The sequence below is a fragment of the Mustela lutreola genome, chromosome 5 (genome assembly GCF_030435805.1).
Source record: "Mustela lutreola isolate mMusLut2 chromosome 5, mMusLut2.pri, whole genome shotgun sequence".
In the NCBI taxonomy this organism is placed as follows: Eukaryota; Metazoa; Chordata; class Mammalia; order Carnivora; family Mustelidae; genus Mustela; species Mustela lutreola.
The window spans coordinates 104,855,558-104,870,000 of record NC_081294.1 but is presented as its reverse complement, the minus strand read 5'-3'; the positions used below and the strand labels follow the sequence as shown (position 1 = coordinate 104,870,000).

The 14,443-nt window shown below is 35.0% G+C and overlaps 1 protein-coding gene across 6 annotated transcripts in view; it reads left to right on the top strand.

Moving 5' to 3' along the window:
- The window catches only part of AP3B1 (adaptor related protein complex 3 subunit beta 1), a 352,698-nt gene extending 339,292 nt beyond the window's left edge, over positions 1-13,406 (top strand). For all 6 annotated transcript variants that reach the window (XM_059175303.1, XM_059175305.1, XM_059175304.1 and 3 more), the window contains 2 exons: positions 1,205-1,343; positions 12,684-13,406. In XM_059175303.1, the coding sequence (XP_059031286.1) occupies positions 1,205-1,343; positions 12,684-12,837 (293 nt within the window). In that variant the 3' untranslated portion in view covers positions 12,838-13,406. The remainder of the gene's footprint in view (positions 1-1,204; positions 1,344-12,683) is intronic.
- The last annotated feature ends 1,037 nt before the right edge of the window (positions 13,407-14,443 follow it).

Here is a 14,443-nt window from a genome sequence, read left to right as displayed (position 1 = left end):
TTAGTAAAACCTGCTCTTTGTTAAAAGCTTAGATAAGTCTTTTTACAGTGTTGGGCTTTCGAAATTTTGTGCTGCTAATCCTAGGGGTTCTTTTAAATTTCAGGTCCCATTTGCAGTAAATAACTAAATTAAATACATAGCCCTGAAGGTTCAGAGCCTTTTGGAAACATAAAATCAAATTTAACCATTTTTATACATTTGGTAAACTACTGTGCACATATAAAATGTCTCAGAAGTTCTCATTTCTACTAGATACCATTAGATGTTGATGACTTTTATCACCAGTCCAGGTAGATGACATTTATTATAATTATTCTGGGTTTTTTAACCTTGCTACTAAATTTCAATTATTTGTTCCAAGGGTTTGGCATGTTACTGAATTTGTTCACTGAACATTTTTACATGAAATTTTTATATTAAAGGCATGTTCTATGTTAACTGTATGGTTTTTGTTCATGATTTTGCTTAACTTTGTTTTTTTTTTTTTTTTCTTAAATATTTCTTTAAAATGTCTCTGGAATTTCCAGATTTTCTTGATTTTCCATTTACATTTTTTCCTTTGTTTCCATATGTTTTGCTTCAGAAATTTCGGTTGGAGTTTTCATAATTAACAGTATATTTCTGTTCACTAGGCAAATGCTATAATATTTAGGTATGAATATAATATAGCTACTTAGATACATGTGCATTTTTTAGAACCCCATAACTGTTCAGTGACTTTCAGTCATGGCTAAGATAACTTTGATCCATCAGTTGAGGCCATTCATCAGGTAATGTTGCTAGTTATTTCAGCTCATTTTGATTTGTTCTTAGGCAACATTTCGCAAGAGAGATCTCTGAATGAAAACGAGAGGGAAAAAAACACGTAAAAGCATACATAGTTGACATAGTCCAAATGAGTATATTTTAAAGGGACTGAAATTGAATAGAATCTTTGTGAGTCTACATTTTTATTTTATAATATTGAAAATCCAATTTATTAAGAGTTATGTTCCACTGCATTTTTATGTGTTTCCTACATGGTAAGGATTTAAAAATTTTTATAACATTTGCAATTATTTTAATTCTATGATAATTATCTTGAAAATTATATTCTGGAATGGCATTTTTTTTAAGTTTTTTAATTTTGGCTATGAATTTGAAATCGTTTTAATGTAATTTTCCTAAAGAGATGAGTAAAGAGAGCCTTCTTTTGCTCTTACAGGAATGCTAACAGGAATGAATGAAACATCTACTGTAATCATTGCTGCACCACAGAATTTTACTCCTTCGGTGATCCTTCAGAAGGTTGTAAATGTAGCCAATGTAGGTGTAGTCCCTTCTGGCCAAGATAATATACACAGGTAGGTTCACCAACATGTGATGTGGAGATAACTTGTATGTATATATATAATTTTCACTTCATAAATATATAATTTTCACTTCATATTTTTCCTTCAAAACAGTAACCCTGAAACCTGTATGTGCCCCCCCTTTGTTTCTGATGAGATATTTGATTGATTGGTTTGTGTTACGGCTCTCTTCCCTATTTATGCAATCCTTAGTACATTGGGATGTACTGTCCTGAAGGTCAGTGTACTTGTATTTTATAATAGCTTGGTGATTTGTAAAGGTACTATTTGTGAGCTGTGGTTAAGAATTTATTCTATTTCACCAGTCAGTGGATTTCCAGGAAGAACTGTTTTATAAAGCAGTGCAGTTGGACTTTTTTACTTGAAATGGAGGAAGTTTGGGTATCATATACAGAGTTGCTTTTCACAGCAGTCCCTTGAGACTGTTTCCAGTAATAAGGAGCTACTAGAAAACCAGCATAGGGCCAAATGCAGCTTCTATTTCTTAGACCAGATATATCTTCACCACGGAGCATTTAAACATGAGATCCAAGTCATTTGTCCTTAAAGGTAGCAGAGAATGTGATTATTATGGTTGCCCTCTTTGTGATCTATGTGTGCCAGTAGCTTGAAATGAAAGTAAAGACAAAAATGATCCCCTTAAACGAACATGCAGTTATTACTTAGTCCTATGTGAGCTTAAAGGAATTCATTAATTCCACCTTTAATTCCTCTGCCACCCCATTGCCAGTAGCATACTTCTGCCTTTATCCATGTATTTGGAAAATGAATTTAAAATAAAAAAGAATGCCTTCAGACCTTTAAAAAATGTTTTTGAAAAAAAATTATTTTGGGTGGGTACCTGGCTGGCTCAGCTGATAGAGCATGGAGCTCTTGATCTCAGGATTGTAAGTTTGAACCCTACATTGGATGTAGAGATTACTTAAAAATAAAATCTTAAGTTTTTTTCAAGTTAATACAGGGGTAAGAGAAACCCCCTTATAAAGAGTGTTTTAGATTTATCTGAGATCGGAATTTTAGATTTATCTCTGCCATTACTGGGCTTGGTAATTTGAGACAAGTTATAACTTCTTATGGGCTTTAAGATCTTCATCTCTTTAGGAAGGGGTGACAGGGAAAAGAGGGGGTATTGAAATGAGAGTCTGTCTTAATCTGTGGAAGAACATTGGTCTTGGCCTCAGAGGAGCTGAGTTCAAGTCTTGATCTGCCATTATTTGTAGTTGCCTAACATCATCTACTAATTGGGACAGAATGAAAACTGCATGTGCTAATAAAAAAACAAATTTACCCTATTTTGAGGAGATTTGTTTTATTTTAAGAGAAACATCCTTAGTTAAGTTGCAGTTTAAGAGGTCTGATGCTTCCATTTCCTAATTTCTAGCAGCCCTACCTATCTCATATAGGGTGATGATAAAATAATAAAATGGGTATTAGGTCATCATGCTGGTACCACCATGCAGATATAAGTTATCAGTTACTGTTGTTCAATAGGGGAAAAAGTGAACAGAAGGCTTTTCAATGAAAATATTTTGGTTCTGAGTTTCCTCTTTTAATTGTTTTCTGCTTTAAATACTTCTTACTTTCCTGGGTGATTTTCTCTAGCAGAAATTCTTTGTTTTATTTATGGATACTTTGAATTATTGAAATTCCTACAACACTAAAATATCCTACACCAACTATAACTTTTAGCTTATACAGTCTGAAATTTTACCAGACGCATCTAGTATCCAGCAATACTTCAGTCCTGCTTTAATATATCCTTCTGTAATGTACAGAAAGGCATATAGTAACCCTTATTTATGGTGGAACTTCTGATTTATTTTTTGTTTTGTTTTATATGTGGGTTAACTTTTCTAAAAGCAATGGCAGCTTTCCATATTTTTGTTTCTTAGAAGAAAACAGCCAAATTATCTTCTCAAAACCAACTCAAAAGCTGCCTTCTTATTAGGAAATAGACTAAGAAAGACACTTAGCACAGTTGCATAATTTTTATTAGTCCATCGTTTGCCTATAACTTGTCTTGGTGGTTTAGAACTTAATATTGTTCAAGTGATTAAATTATTGTCCGTTCTTAATTATCTGTACTAATTCAGGGGAGACACGCAACTAAGAACTGTTTATATTTGGCTTTGGAATGCAAAGATTGCCTCCAGACTTAATGTTTATGGTCCTCATACACATCTGCAATGTCTTGACACTTCTCTGATCCAGCTGTATGATTGGCTCTGTAACTTGGGGGAGGGGCCCAGGTTACTACTGAGTCAAAAGTGAGAAACATGCCTATCTATAATTAGGATTAGGTTGTGCTGTCTTAATGTGCCTCACAAGTCTCTTTAGATATAATTGAAAATGTTTGCATTTGCTCTCACAGTTAAAGTATGGCTGTGTTAATGTTCTAAATTTTAGAAAGCTTCTAGGTAATAAACACCTGGAGTTACTTGCATTTTCCATAGAGAAATTGTTAAAAATTATCAACCTGCATAGTAACAGTTTTTTGCCATTCTTTTATATTCAGTAACAAAACAAAAATGAACAATTGTTAGTAAAATCTGTACCAGTGCCTTTTTTAATGTCATTTAAAATGAAATCCCTGTGAGCTTTTTGAATGACTCCTTTATAATTTTGTGACAGTTGCTTTTTAAGTTTATGAAGACTAGAACCAAAGCCATTCTTTTTTTTTTTTTTTTTTAAGATTTTATTTATTTGATAGAGATCACAAGTAGGGAGAGAGGCAGAGAGAGGCAGAGAAAGGGAAGCAGGGAGCCTGATTCAGGGCTCAATCCCAGGACCCAGGGATCATGATCTGAGTCAAAGGCAGAGGCTTAAGCCACTGAGCCACTCAGGTGCCCCCAAAGCCATTCTTGTATTTATTAATGGTAATTGATTTCAGATTACTTAAAAAACAAAAACAAAACAAGTGTGAAAAGCATTTTGGATGTTAGTATTTTAAGATGGGAAATTTCACTATGGTGTATTGTTCTTGGCTGGCCTATGTTCTACTTAATTTTTCAGGATCTTTTATTTCTGAGAGGACTTTTTAATAAGCATCAGAGTATTCTTTCCGACCATTCTATGAGTAAAGTTTCCATTGTCTTGATTTTGGAATAATTTATTCCCACTGCTCTTAAAATTTAAATAGTTTTTACATTAAATGCCAAGTTAAAACAAGAATTAATATAAGAATTATTTGAGAAAAGGGAATCTTCATTAATATGCAGAAGTGTGTAATTGCATAAAGTAGACATTTTAATTGAATACATAGCAGAAAATGGTTCCTGCATTTCAACAGAGAATGGCCTCCATTAAGAAAAAGTCAATTAAAGGAGCACAAGTTTTATGGAATTCATTTTAAAAAACAGGAGCATTTCTTATGTTATTAACTGCTTTACAAGATCAGTAGGAAACTGTGTATCTATTGTTGGATGATATGACATTTAGTTTTTATTTTCTAAATGAGCAGTAGTCTCAGAAAGCCAACCAGTAAACTATTGAGATACAACTTTATTTTCATTTCTCTGGTACTTGCTTGGTGCTTGAAAAAGCTGCTCTTTGAGAATAAAACCATCCAATTGAGATCTACAGAGTTATGATCATTATGGCAACCTGCTATTTTCTAGATTACAGTTACCACATGATAAGGGGTAATACAGAAAGGAGAATTTAAATAAAGTCATCAAAAAAGCATTTATTAACCATGGAGCTGAACATCTTCATGTCCTGTATTAGATATTCATATTAAAACATGTGAGATTCTATGCATTATAAAAGTCTTAAAGCATATTATTTAAGACAGGGCTAATAATATATAAATAAAGTATATACAAAGGGCAGAGTGAACAATAGTAAACCAGTAGATGAATGGACTGCAAAGAGAAAATATTAATATTCAGTATGTTTAGGGGAAGAGAATTAGAGAGACTAGCAATGGGAATCTTAGGTACATTCAGAACCAGGAAAAATTTCCTGTGTTCCTCTGAGAAAGAAATCAAGTAAGGGTTTATGAATGATGTTTGTATTGAACAATGTAGAAACCGTGGTGCATTTTCTTTTATTACATTGCTTGTCCTCTCATAAAGGTACTAATATATAGTGAGCAAAAAGAAGAAAGCTAAAAATCTGTAGTTCCAAAATCTTTAAGGCTTTTCTGTACAAAAGAAACCTGTGGAGGTTGTGTAAAACTGGGACCTACACCGGAGGGCCCAGAAGTCTGCATTGTAGCCAGTGGTCTAAACAGTTCTAAGGCCAGTAATGTTCCAGAGTTTACAGTTTACCAGTGCCTCATATTGTCAAGAGTTAATGACAGCTACATGACACATGTTAAAGTGTATTTTTCCTATTTTCGCATTTCCTTTTTATAGATTAAGAGATGCTAATGGAGGAGATGTTCGATTCTTGGTTGTTTCTTATCACCATGCCGTTGTGCTCCAGCAACGGTATATTGTTAATTATATTAGTGTATTGTAGTCCTGTCTGTGAAACAGTCTGAGACCGCAAGTAGAAGTTTGTCTTTCAGCAGTCCCAACCATTACACATTTTAACCCAGTTTCTGGAATTTTGACATTCAGTAACAGTGGTGTTGTTAAAAAGAGTTGTCATACTACCTACTCATCTTGCCCTTTCATGAACAGCAAACTGACCCTATGAGGGGAAAATGTGATAATTTGAGTGAAAATGAAAAACCTTGTCTCTGCCGTGATTCTGTTTCAGCTCTTATTAGCTTATTCAATAAGGCCCAAGACAGTTTTGGTTTTTTTTTTTTTTTTTTTTTTTTTTTAAGATTTTATTTATTTGACAGAGAGAGACACACAGCAAGAGAGGGAACACAAGCAGGGGCAGTGAGAGAGGGAGAAGCAGGCTTCCCACTGAGCAGAGAGCCCCACATGGGGCTCTATCCCAGGACACTGGGATCACCACCTGAGCGGAAGGCAGATGCTTAACAACTGAGCCACCGAGGCGCCCCCCAAAACAGTTTTTATTATTAACTTGTATTCAATACTTGCAGTCCTTTCCCCACCCCATGTATCTTAATCTGTGTTTGGATCTTGTTTACTGTATCACTTCTTGAATTTGCAAATTTTGAATACGTGCAACTTATGAATAATTACAGTCTTAAGAGAATGAACATTGTTTTACCTATTGTTACTTAGGTCCTTAAGTATTAGGAAAATCTGGTACTGTGGCTAGAATACTGTATCCATAGCAACCTGGCAGTCAACTTTTTAATTTGCCAGCATACCTAAACACAGTTTATTTGTTTCAGGTTTAAAATCAATAATCTTTTTATTTAATTGAAGTACATGTAAAGAACGACTTGTTTCATTTCTAGGCCTTCAGCTCATCCAGTGAATCACTGATATGATATACATGTTTAATGGTTATTTATAGGAGAAATACTGGTATATACTACCGTATCCATCATAAGATGTCTATGCTGTGCAAGTCCATTCGATATTTTTTGAAGGCTTGTGACAGGTTTTCTTGGTGCTAGGGTTACAAACATGAATGGCATAGGTACTTCTTGTTGGGGTCTTTGATATTTGCCTTTCTTCTGTTCTTAGGTTGCTCAGCCTTTGGGCTATTGTTTTTGTTTGTTGTTTTATTTATTTTTCCCTTGTAACTGTGAAATATTTAAATACCAGATAATTCTGAAAAACCATAATAGAAACAAGTGTCTTGGTGCCCTAATTTTATAAGCCCTGATACTATAGTAACCATACATCAGCTGTCTTAAATTTTTTTTTTTATAAACAGTTGTTAGTATAAAGATATCAGGCTTTGGTCTTTTGTCCTGTGTAACAAATTTGGGGTCTCAAGGGGGCCAAAGATTCGTGGAACCTCTTTAGAAATCAGGTCTTTCTCAGGTTGGAGATTGTCCACTAGAGGGCAGCACTGCTTTTTTATCTGCTGCTTTGATCTCTGCAAGCTCTGTGAGCAGCATTTCATTGAAAAACAAATGTGGACCTCAGCTAATTTTTACATGGAAAGCATATTTTGATATTTCAGAAATCACCAAAACTACACAGCTGATTTTTCTTTAAAGCATTCTTTATTTAAGTTTTCTTTAATTCCACCATTTGTGAGGTAATACTCTGTAATACAACAGTTTTACTGATAGGAATATATATAACTGTTTTCATGTGGAAATGAAAGAGAGGTATTCTTGATGATTTTCTTTCCGGTTTGATAATTTTATAAGGAATCAAAGAGAATGGGGTAAGAATTTATGTGTTTTACTATTTGCCCATCCCATCCCACCCCCACCAAATAGACAAACCAAAAATGCTTTGGAATAACTGGAATATTTCATGTCTTCTTTGAGAAAGCACACTTAGAGATATATTTATCTTTCCTGTATAAAGAAAGAGGATGCATCATTGACAAGATAGTATGGAGAATCATTTTTTTATACCATGTTTAAAGACTAGAACAGAATACAGAGAATCCTAAGTTATGATGGCAGCTCTTTTTTTTTTTTTTTTTAACTCTTTTCATCAGATTGTCAAAGGAAGATACTATAATATTGCTGGCTAATTTTTTTTAGTTATAGGAAAAAATACATTGCTTTGGATAAATTCCCTAAACTTGAATCACATGTAATTTTTTCCCTCAGTATTAATTCTCTTAGGTAATGGGCTAAACTTTAAAATACAATCTTATAGTCAACAAAATGGAATTTTTTTTACAACTTACAAGTTCCCTGTTTAAAATGTTCTGTATTAACTCAACATAATAAGGACTTATCATTTTAAATTTTTTGGAAAACAATGCTCCAAATCATCAGGCTTTAGTATTTGATGTTAGGATGCTTATTCAAACCAGTATTTCTTATATATAATGATTGTGTGACTTCATTACACATTTGTCAACTTTGAACTAATTATTTTTATACAGCTAGGGCAGGGCACTGCATCTTGTGATCGTCTTTCTTACTAATAGGATTCTGTCTGCTTCAGCAGGCAGTAATTGAAGGCTTCATGTACAGAGTAGGGGGGAAAAAAGTTTTAGCCTGAGTGGGCCATTGTCACAGCTTCTGGTAACCAGTAGAACAGAAAACACGAGAAAATTGAACTCAGAATAGGAAAATCAGAAACCAGGAAGACTGCCCAAGAGAAGAAAAAGCATGTCTTAGAGCTGTTGCATTAAATGTAGCAAATAAGATTCTATTTAAAAATTTTTATGTTGTGAATACCCTGGAGATTGATGCTGTCTCTCAGATAAATACTTTTTAATTCATGTTGTCCTGTTAACATTGAAGTTGTTCAAACAATTGAGTTGTAGGATTTCTTTTCCTTCTGATAAAAACATTTATGGTCTATAGCCAGCTTCTCCATAAATCTAATAAAAAGTATGGTTTAAGTGCATGAGGGAATAAGGCCATGTATTATAGATAATAAATTTATACAAATTTGTTGTTGTTATCTGAGCTTTTTTCATAATTCTGTCAGTGGTTAAGACAAATTAACTTTTTAGAAAAGTGGTATCTTCATTTAGGTTTGGCAAGCAGCTTATTTTGTCTTTTTCTTTAATCCTAAGAATTCTTACAAACTTCAAAGATTAAATGTCAATTGCTAGAGATAATAGACAAAAAGACATGTAATGGAATGAAATACAGATATATCTAAACAGTTTTACCTTCTCAGTTGGTGATTACAAACAGCGAGTGCTTGGTGGTGGAATGAAAATGAAAAATAATGAAAAATACCTAGATGGTATCCTTTTAATAACATGGAGCCCATCATACATAGGCAATACGTCTTTAACTGTCATCCTCTTATTTGTTCTCATTTGTGGTGGTACTGGTGTTCGAGGTTGGTTGGCCTCCCAGAAGTCTCTCCCTGTGTTACAACTCCATTTAGGAAGGTTTTATGTTTTTCATTGCTGGTGTGTCTTTTGAGGGAATGGGAGGTGGGGGATATTTAAAATTTTTTAAATCTTTAAGGTCAGAAATTAAGAAGTTGTTATGACAAAGCACCAAGTCAAGCTGCTTTAAATTCCATAATGGTGCAAATTCAGGTACACAGTTTTGAAGGGAAAAATCTTCCCTCTTCAAGTTTTTGGAACAATAATAGATTATATGCATATTAGGTAAATAAGAAAACCTTAATTTATCAGTGCATTTTGCATATTTGAGAATGTGTATAATCCAGAATCAGAATACTTGGGTTCAAATTCCTGCTCAGCCATTCACTAGCTATGTGCCCATGAGCAGATTTCTCAACTTCTGTGGGCCTCAGTTCCCTCATCTATACTGTGACTCGCCTCGCAGAATCAAACGAGTGCCCGCTACACAAAGCACTTAATAAATGGCAGCTGTGGTTATAAGTACGGTAATCCAAAAACTTCACATGCCTTCTGAAAAAGTTTGGTCACAGTGTTCTTCTTCATTTGAGGTCAAGTACAGAGGTTCTGATGTCAGCCATTGAATTTAGCATAGAAGTGTTTGACCAAGGCTGTCTTTATAATCAATGTTTCTTATGTCCGAAAGCTAGCTGTGTGTTGTTTATTAACTGGTACTCTTTCCCTAACTGTCTTTCAGTGGATTTTTAAAACATAGCCTGTTCAGGCATTAAATGATTAAGAAATTTTGGGTGGTGGCTTTGCTTTTCATGGACCACAACAAACCAGTTGTACTCATGCTGTGTTCCAATTAAATACATCCTTTTTGAACTGTGAAATGAGAATGTCAGAACATCTGATCTTCTGGTCTTCTGCTTTAAAACATTGCTTCCACCATTTGTGTCCACTAGAACAGAGACCTAGTTAAAAGGCAATAGCTTTTTCACCACCTAACAGATTTTATTGCTAGGACAATTTGTTTAGCATGTTACCACTGTAGTGTAAGCAAAGACCTCTTTTCTTTCAGACCTCAGTTCTTACAGTATTGAGAGCTTTGTGGTAATAGGATTTCAAAAACATGTACAGGAGACTAATTTTAATCTCTGTAAACATACGTCAAAATTGACGTTTGTCTCTGCTGAATTTATATTATTGTACCATCGACTCTAAGTTTTTAGTGGAAAAGAGATAAAATGTGCCTTGGGGCTGTACAACCCTGAAATTCAAGTGCTTTTGTGTCCCTATTCAGACATAATCTCCTTCTCTGCAGTCCCAAGGCACAAGTGTTAAGTAAATAAAGGGACTAATAAGACTATTGTTTACATAATTATAACCCTGTCAGACATAGGGACCTCTGTTGAAATATGTGTTAAATGAGGATTTGATGATGACCAGATCTGTGGGGGAAAAAGTTACATAAATGAGTAGGACAGCAGAGCCACCTAGTATCATTTAGTTTAATAGACAAGGTTTAACAGAAATACAGAAACAGGATTCTTCTATGAACCAGAAGAACCTCAAAAATGTGGACAAAAGAAATGCATAAACTTGTAAGGGGTATTAGGAAAGAGGGACCTTTGAGGGCTGGTGATTTTTGTGTTTTCTAAAAGATGGAATTAGGTACGCAGTTCCTTATGTCTTATGTGGACATCTGAAGAGCACACAGATGTGTATAGTATGAGAGCTTTAGAAAATCTCTTTAAAAACACTGGTATGATTTCTCTTTTTAAACTGGTCACTTACACTTGCTTCTCTCAAGTAGAAAAACTGCTCTGTCAGACTCCTTCCCAGTCTTCAGTGTGTTTGGAGAGAGCAGCTTTCCATGATTGCAGAAAACACAAGAATAAATGACTAGGAAGACTTCTAACATATTTTACGAACAACCCACCAGCTTACATTTTAAGATACAACCTAAAAGTGTTGATAATATTTTCAATTATGTAAAATTAGTGTATTTGTTTTGCTTTTGAGTTATTATTCTGATTATTGTTGGGAAACTGATTTTCGTGATTCTGTTTAGGTCAAAAATGGCTTGTTAGGTTTTGAAATAAAAAGACTCGAATGTGTTATAAGATCTTGATGTCATTTTTTTAAAACTCAAAAAAGAAATTACTTTTCATTTAAAGAGAATCTGTTTCCTGCTTAAGTGGCTAATATTTTAATTAAGTTGGGAGTGAAGTTTTTCTGAGTGTCTCCTGATAAACTCCCTCTTTTATGTTGATGGTAATTAAACAGATCCCTGAGGACACCGCAGGCTCTGCGCAGGGCCCATGCTAATTGTCAGACATGAGACACTGACCAGTTGGTTTGCTCTTGAATAGTCCGCAGCGTGCTGTCAGCGCAGCAGTTTTATTTTTATGTATTGTGAGCTGTTGTCAGGGCTAACTGGGTGCCATTGTGGCTGAAGATGTTGCGCAAATTGAGGCAGATGGCTCAGATTCAGACACGTGTCATACAGAAAGGGGAAAGGGGATTGGCCCTGCAAAGTGGGGTCACAGCAGGTCACAGACCTGCTCTACACTTGTTAGTGTTTTCAAAAGCTCATGTGCGGCAACTTTGTTTTTCTCCAGTCATCCCTGCAATCAAACCCCCTCCCCCCCCAAATGCGTGGAACATGCTCCATGTGGAAAATGGAGGCCTAGGAGGGTACCGTCCTCTTCCTTCACGTCTCTGGGGCTCAACTGTGCGTGCAGAATGAATTAGCAGGATTGACAGAAGTTCATTGTGCCTCCAACGGCTTTTCAGTCAATTGCAGTGCTTAAAAGGCTAGTTTTGCTTTTAATTCCATGTAATTAGTAGATTCTTCATGTCTTGGAATTTAGTAATGGAGCCTTAGACCTCAAGTTTCCTCTATTCTAAAGCAAAAAGAAGTATCTAACGTCCTGAACATTTAAAAAAAAATCTAAAAAGAGGGGCTGTGGTGTTATACCTGGCTGTCATGTGATTTTGTTACATATCATCATCAACATTAGAGATTGAATTTGAATATTTTAACAGGCATGCGTGAATTTTTGAAATGATATGAGTTTTATAATGTCCATAAAATTACCTAACTTCTTGCATAATCATTTTCACATACAAGGAATTAAAATTTCAAGCTCGTAGCTTTTCTTAATATGTTAAAAATAAAAATACAGTGGTTTATTTTAAATGGCCCTATGCATGGTAAAATATTAAATATCAAATGAATGACTCCCAAATACATATTAATGGAGAATTATTCACCTATATCTGTTATCCAAACTAATAAGTAAAATAGACTTCCTCTTCTTGTTCTGTTCTAAGAGTGCACTAAAATTACCTACCTGTGGTAAGCATGGTGCTAGGCAGTTTATTGATTTTTCAGAAGAATGCTTGGCTTTGGGTTTTTGGCAGTAGGGAACCTGTAAGAAATTACTGAGAAAAAAAATATTTTAAACCTATTTGAATCTGTGCTGTCTCCTTTCCCCTACCGCCCTCCCATGATAAAAGTCCTCTCTTTTTTTTTTCCTTCAGGTTTGCAGCTAAAACTGTGCACAGTGGGTCGTTGATGCTCGTCACAGTGGAGCTGAAGGAAGGCTCTACAGCCCAGCTTATCATCAACACCGAGAGAACCGTGATCGGTTCTGTTCTGCTGCGGGAGCTGAAGCCTGTCCTGTCCCAGGGGTAACCTGCTTACATCTGGACTTCAGAATCTGGCACAGAACAAAAGTGCCTGGCATCCACTACTGCTGCCTTTCATTTATAATAATAGCCCTTCCATCTGGCAGCGGGGGAAGAATACACTCTTGACATTCTTGTCTCCTGCTTTAGAATGCTAGTGTGTATCTATCATGTATGCAATACTTTCCCCCTTTTCGCTTTGCTAACCAAAGAACATATATTTTACTGTCAGTTTTCTCAACTCTTGAATCCATGTGGCATTTTCTCTGTCCGGCTACTTCTTCTGGCCTTCTCCTCGTCCTTCTCTTTTTTCACAACAATGGACAGGAATTGAGTATTTTAAGTTCATTGGAAATCACTCTCCCTCCCGGTGTAAACAAAAATTAGCCTAGAAATAGTCTAAATGGCCTCTCAGCTTGACATCTGAAAATTGGGGTAGCATACTTTTTAGAATTAAATACAAAAACAACAAGATCTCTGCAAAATTTTGTTCTATGAATTTCCTGGTATTTTAATTGGTTATTGACAACGCTTGTCATGAAATCATCTCTGAATAATAAACTAGCATATGAGTAACATGTGTCTTTGCATTTTTAATAAGAAACTGTGTGCAATCCCAAAGTTCATAAGCTGATATTTCTTTATTTTAAAGTAAATGGTTTGAGTGTTATATTCTGCAAAGAAGAAATCAGTGGGGGTTACTTAGTAAAAGAAAAACCATTTTCAAACTCAGGTAGATTTTCTAATTGTGTTATAGAGTAGTTAACTCCAAGAAAAAAAATGTTGGTATATTTAATAACAACAACAAAAATCATGATGTTGTGAAATAAAATGTCTCTTTCTGTGCAATCTTGATTAGTAGAGATCAGATTATAAGTTGTATTACACCTGCTGAATAAATTCTTTTTATCTCATTGTTCCTTTACAAATGTTGATGCCCAACTTAGATGGACAGAAACACCTTTGGAAACTAACAAGTATAAACCTCATTGTAGAAATTTTAAAAACCAGTTACTTAATCATCATATTTGCCCTTTTTCCCAGAGTATTTATTTTGGTTGCTGACTTAGACAAGTCACTGTTTCTAGTAAGATTGTTTTATGACCAGGAAACTATTTCCTAAGTCTTTTATGCCTTTTTAAAACCAGTTGAAATTTTATTTAACTTTCTGATATAAGGTAATATAGAGTATATGCTACCAGTTCCCTTTTTGTAAAACCACATAACGATTTTTAAGCAAAAGGAGAATCTACATTGGTGGAAACACTCTAGAACATATATAAAAAGAAAAAAAAATTCTTGGAAAATACATATTGAGAAGAACAAAACAGACCTGAAAAATTAAATTTTCAAGCTCGTGAGCTGGAGAGAGCAAACAAGGCGGCTAAATTGTCTTGCTCTGGGAATACAGCAGTTAATCTGGGTGAGGAGACGTAGAACTGTAGGAGTGAGGTGCCTGACCTCACCCTGGAGCCTTAGAGCCCTGGCACTGCCGACAGCCAGGAGCAGCTGGTTGGCATTTCCATTATTAATCCTGCTTCTTGGGGCTTGCTTCACAGCTTGGGGTTCCTCGATCAACAACTTTGGGAAATGTTATAAGGAGTTTGACAAGC